The sequence below is a fragment of the Triticum aestivum genome, chromosome 7A (assembly GCF_018294505.1).
Source record: "Triticum aestivum cultivar Chinese Spring chromosome 7A, IWGSC CS RefSeq v2.1, whole genome shotgun sequence".
NCBI lineage: Eukaryota > Viridiplantae > Streptophyta > Magnoliopsida > Poales > Poaceae > Triticum > Triticum aestivum.
The window spans coordinates 668025687-668029720 of record NC_057812.1 but is presented as its reverse complement, the minus strand read 5'-3'; the positions used below and the strand labels follow the sequence as shown (position 1 = coordinate 668029720).

Below are 4034 nucleotides of genomic sequence, written 5' to 3'. Positions count from 1 at the left end.
AGTAAAATGTCAAGCATAAGTAGTCTATTCAGAGGCATCATTCCCAGAAGAAATTCTGAGCTGAACACCAGAGCACAGCAAGTTGTGACAACTCACATCCCAAATGATAGCAGATTTATTTAAACTGCCAGTAACATCACAGTATAGACGTTAAAACCAGTAGCATTACATGAACACTGTACAGTCAGTTCCTGCATGCATACCTGCCGGTAACCTTGGTACCATCACCGCAAATCAGTATTAACTAGTTATTTTTTATATAATACACGGGTGTATATTTTACTGTTTTTATTACTAATCATCGTTTGTTTGTATAATATTTTTATATAATACACGAAGGTATATTTTATATACTTATGTTTTACTAATATCTTTTTAAATAATAGTTAGTGCAATATGGGCGGCAATATTTGCAGCCCATTTAAGCTCCACCTGCGTACTTATTAAATACATATACTGTTATCCACTTTTGTAATTCGAAAATGTAAGACGGAGCGGTTTGATCAGCATGTGGGTATATTTTGACAGGCGGACCTGCTGGTCACAGGGGTGAAGAATGCCACGTCCACGTGAACTTTTTTTGTAAAAAAAATATTCCAAAGTATTTTTTTTGTGAAAATGAGGCCACACGCTCACTCTCCTTAGTCCAGTCACTGACAGCGGGGTCCACATGTCTAGTCAGCGTAGATTTCGTATGCAAACGAGATAAGCACTATATTTGCACGCCCGAGCCAAGTTTCTGCACCACTTTAATGTACGTCACAACTTCTAGCACCAAAGTGATCGTTTGCGCCAAGTTGTAGCACCATCAGTGTAATTGACTCTTTTATTTAGTCAAAATGAAGCATCAAATGGACACCAGATGGTTCAGTCTTTCGTAGATTTGAAGATGATATGCTGGCTCAGTCTTTCGTAGATGCACATAGAGGTAGGGTGTGCGTGTTTGCTTTCATAGAGGTGAGTGTATGCGTGTGTATATGAGTGTCTGCGTCTGTGATGTGTTAAAAAACAATGAGCACACACCCAGCCTCTACATAATTGGATGCACACAGTCAACACCAACCCATATAAAAAATATCCGCAAATAGCAAGGTCATATAGGACCAAAAGTATGCCTAAGCGAGAAAAAAGAAAACCGTGAAGTATCAAATCCGATAAACTACAAAAATGATCATATCCGCATCAACCATCTTATGACACCATAAGGACAACGAGGTTCTTCAACAACGACACTTTCAGAAAGAAAGCGACACTCGAGCATTGTCACTGGATCCGACCATCAAAGAACAGAATCAAAGTATTGACCCTGAAAAACTAGTTCGAGCATATCCGATGACAAAGTATTGACTCTTGTTGATAAAAGCAAGAGAGACGATAAAAGCGAGAGAGACGATAAAAGCGAGAGAGACTCGCCTTGATTTTCGCTAAACTTCATGTCTGAACTTTGCCGTTTGGTAGTACAGCATCTCACTAGACAGTATGCAAGTGAAAGCATCACTGACCACCTACCTCAGGCCTTCTCAGCGGTCAGCACAGCGCCGACAACAGATCCGTCCGATCGCCAGCCCCCACGCCCTCGCAGCTTCTACGATGCCGCCGTCGACGGTTGCCCACGAGGCCACCATCTTTTTGGATGGATCAAGGAAATATCGGACCAGGACTGAACCATTCATCATCTTCTGCTCACTAAAAAACAATTATCTTCCTATTCCAAAAAACTTAAACTTCACTCACCATGCAACCAGACGCCATTGTTGACCAATCTCTAAGAAATGCTTTGAATAACAAGGTAGATCTGAGCCTACGTCATGCAGCATCTTCTCACAGAACACAAGCGTGGGCGCTACGGATTTGCTTCTTCTCACAGCTTCCGCCATGGCACGCCGCTCATAAATATGCACCGCCGGCCGCCCCTCCGCTCCTCAGCACCACAAACACATCGGCAGGGAGGAAACCCACCGAGTACACTGTACACAGATCCAATGGATATGGAGTCGTCGGTGGCGGTGGTGGCGGTGCCGTTCCCGATGCAGGGCCACCTCAACCAGCTGCTGCACCTGTCGCTGCAGCTCGCGTCCGAGCCGCGCGGGCTGAACCTCGACCTGCACTACGCGGCGCCCGCGGCGCACGTCCGCCAGGCGCGCGCGCGCGTGCACGGCTGGGACGAATCGGCGCTCCGCTCCGTCCACTTCCACGAGCTCGACATCCCCGCGTTCGCCGCCCCGCCGCCCGACCCGGACGCCGCCTCGCCCTTCCCCACCCACATCATGCCCATGTTCGAGGCCTACGTCGCCGGCGCGGCCGCCCCGCTCGCGGCGCTCCTCCGGGACCTCTCCGCGTCCCGCCGCCGCGTCGTCGTCCTGCACGACGTCCTCAACGCCTTCGCCGGCGTCGAGGCGGAGCGGCTGCCCAACGGCAACGGGGAGTCCTTCGGGCTCTACTGCGGCGCCGTGTCGTACATGGTCGGCATGGTGGACGCCGGGCACCGCCTCCTGCGGGACTGCGGCCTCGAGTACGCGCCCATGGACAGGTATGTGTCTAGGGAGTTCATGGAGTGCGCCAAGAGGCAGTCCAGCTTGGCGCGGTCGGTCTCGCGCGGCGGCGGCATGGTCGCCAACACGTGCCGCGCGCTCGAGGGCGAGTTCGTCGACGCCTTCGCCGAGACCCTCGCTGCCGTTGGACAGAGGATCTTCGCCGTCGGGCCGTTGAATCCTCTGCTGGAGCCGGGCCAGATCGACGCGAAGCAGGGGCGGCACGAGTGCCTGGACTGGCTCGACAAGCAGCCGGCGGCGTCGGTGCTCTACGTGTCGTTCGGCTCGACGTCCTCGTTCCGAGGGTCGCAGGTCGCGGAGCTCGCCGCGGCGCTGAAGGGCAGCAAGCAGCGCTTCATCTGGGTGCTGCGCGACGCCGACCGCGGCAGCGTGTCCACGGACGACGCCGACAGCCGTCGGCACGCGAGACTGGCATCCGAGTTCGCTGAGCAGACCAGGGGCACGGGGCTGGTGATCACCGGGTGGGCGCCGCAGCTGGAGATCCTGGCGCACCCGGCCACGGCGGCGTTCATGAGCCACTGCGGCTGGAACTCGACCGTGGAGAGCATGAGCCACGGCAAGCCGATCCTCGCGTGGCCCATGCACTCCGACCAGCCGTGGGACGCGCAGTTCGTCGAGAAATACCTCGGGGCCGGCCTCCTGGTGAGGCCGTGGGAGAAGCACGGCGAGGTGACGCCGGCGGCGATCATACAGCAGGCGATTGAAACGGTGATGGTCGGCGAGGAAGGGCTCGCGATGAGGCGGCGCGCCATGGCGCTCGGGGAGGCCGTTCGCGCCTGCGCGGCTGCAGGCGGCTCATCGCGCAAGGATTTGCAGGATTTCGTTGCTCACCTCACTAGGTGATACTGTATCGTGTGTCTTTTTCTCTTTCTTTTTTCTTTTTCTTTCTTTTTGATAAAACTTGCTCACCTAACTTAGGTGATACGAGTGTAATAAAGAAAACAAATACTCCCTGAGTCTCAAATTAATTGTCGCTGATTTACTACTTCCTCTTTCTAGGTGATACGAGTGTAATAAAGAAAACAAATACTCCCTACATCTCAAATTAATTGTAGCTGATTTAGTACTTCCTCTTTCCTGAAATATAAGGCAAAATAGACTTTGCATGATCTTTGATGTATAAAATGTTTTATTTAGAGCATTTATTATTATTAGAAAAGAAATGGAAATTATTGTGAAAACTAATGATTAGAATAGCGGCAGATAATAAGGATCCACATAAAAGAGTTGTGTAGCTTAATAACATCATACAGACATGCATCATTAACCACTGAGATTGTAGAGCAGGTACTAGTATCGTGGATTGGTGCATTTCAGTTAAAACCCCACGTGGCAAAGCCTTGCGTTAAAATAATACTTGGCGTAGTTATTTTGCTTAAATCATTTTTAGAGTTTTGTATTTTAGGAATGGTATGAAGAATATACAAAGCCCATGAAAGAAAGATCAATGAGTCATATAAATTACTTAATGAAAAATGTTCT

General features: G+C 50.5%; 1 protein-coding gene across 1 annotated transcript; it reads left to right on the top strand.

Annotated features, from left to right (window-relative positions):
* The first annotated feature begins 1783 nt into the window (after positions 1 to 1783).
* Positions 1784 to 3661, top strand: LOC123154472 (putative cis-zeatin O-glucosyltransferase). Its single transcript, XM_044573199.1, has one exon. It carries the CDS (start codon positions 1809 to 1811, stop codon positions 3393 to 3395), a length of 1587 nt encoding a protein of 528 aa, XP_044429134.1. The 5' UTR covers positions 1784 to 1808; the 3' UTR covers positions 3396 to 3661.
* The last annotated feature ends 373 nt before the right edge of the window (positions 3662 to 4034 follow it).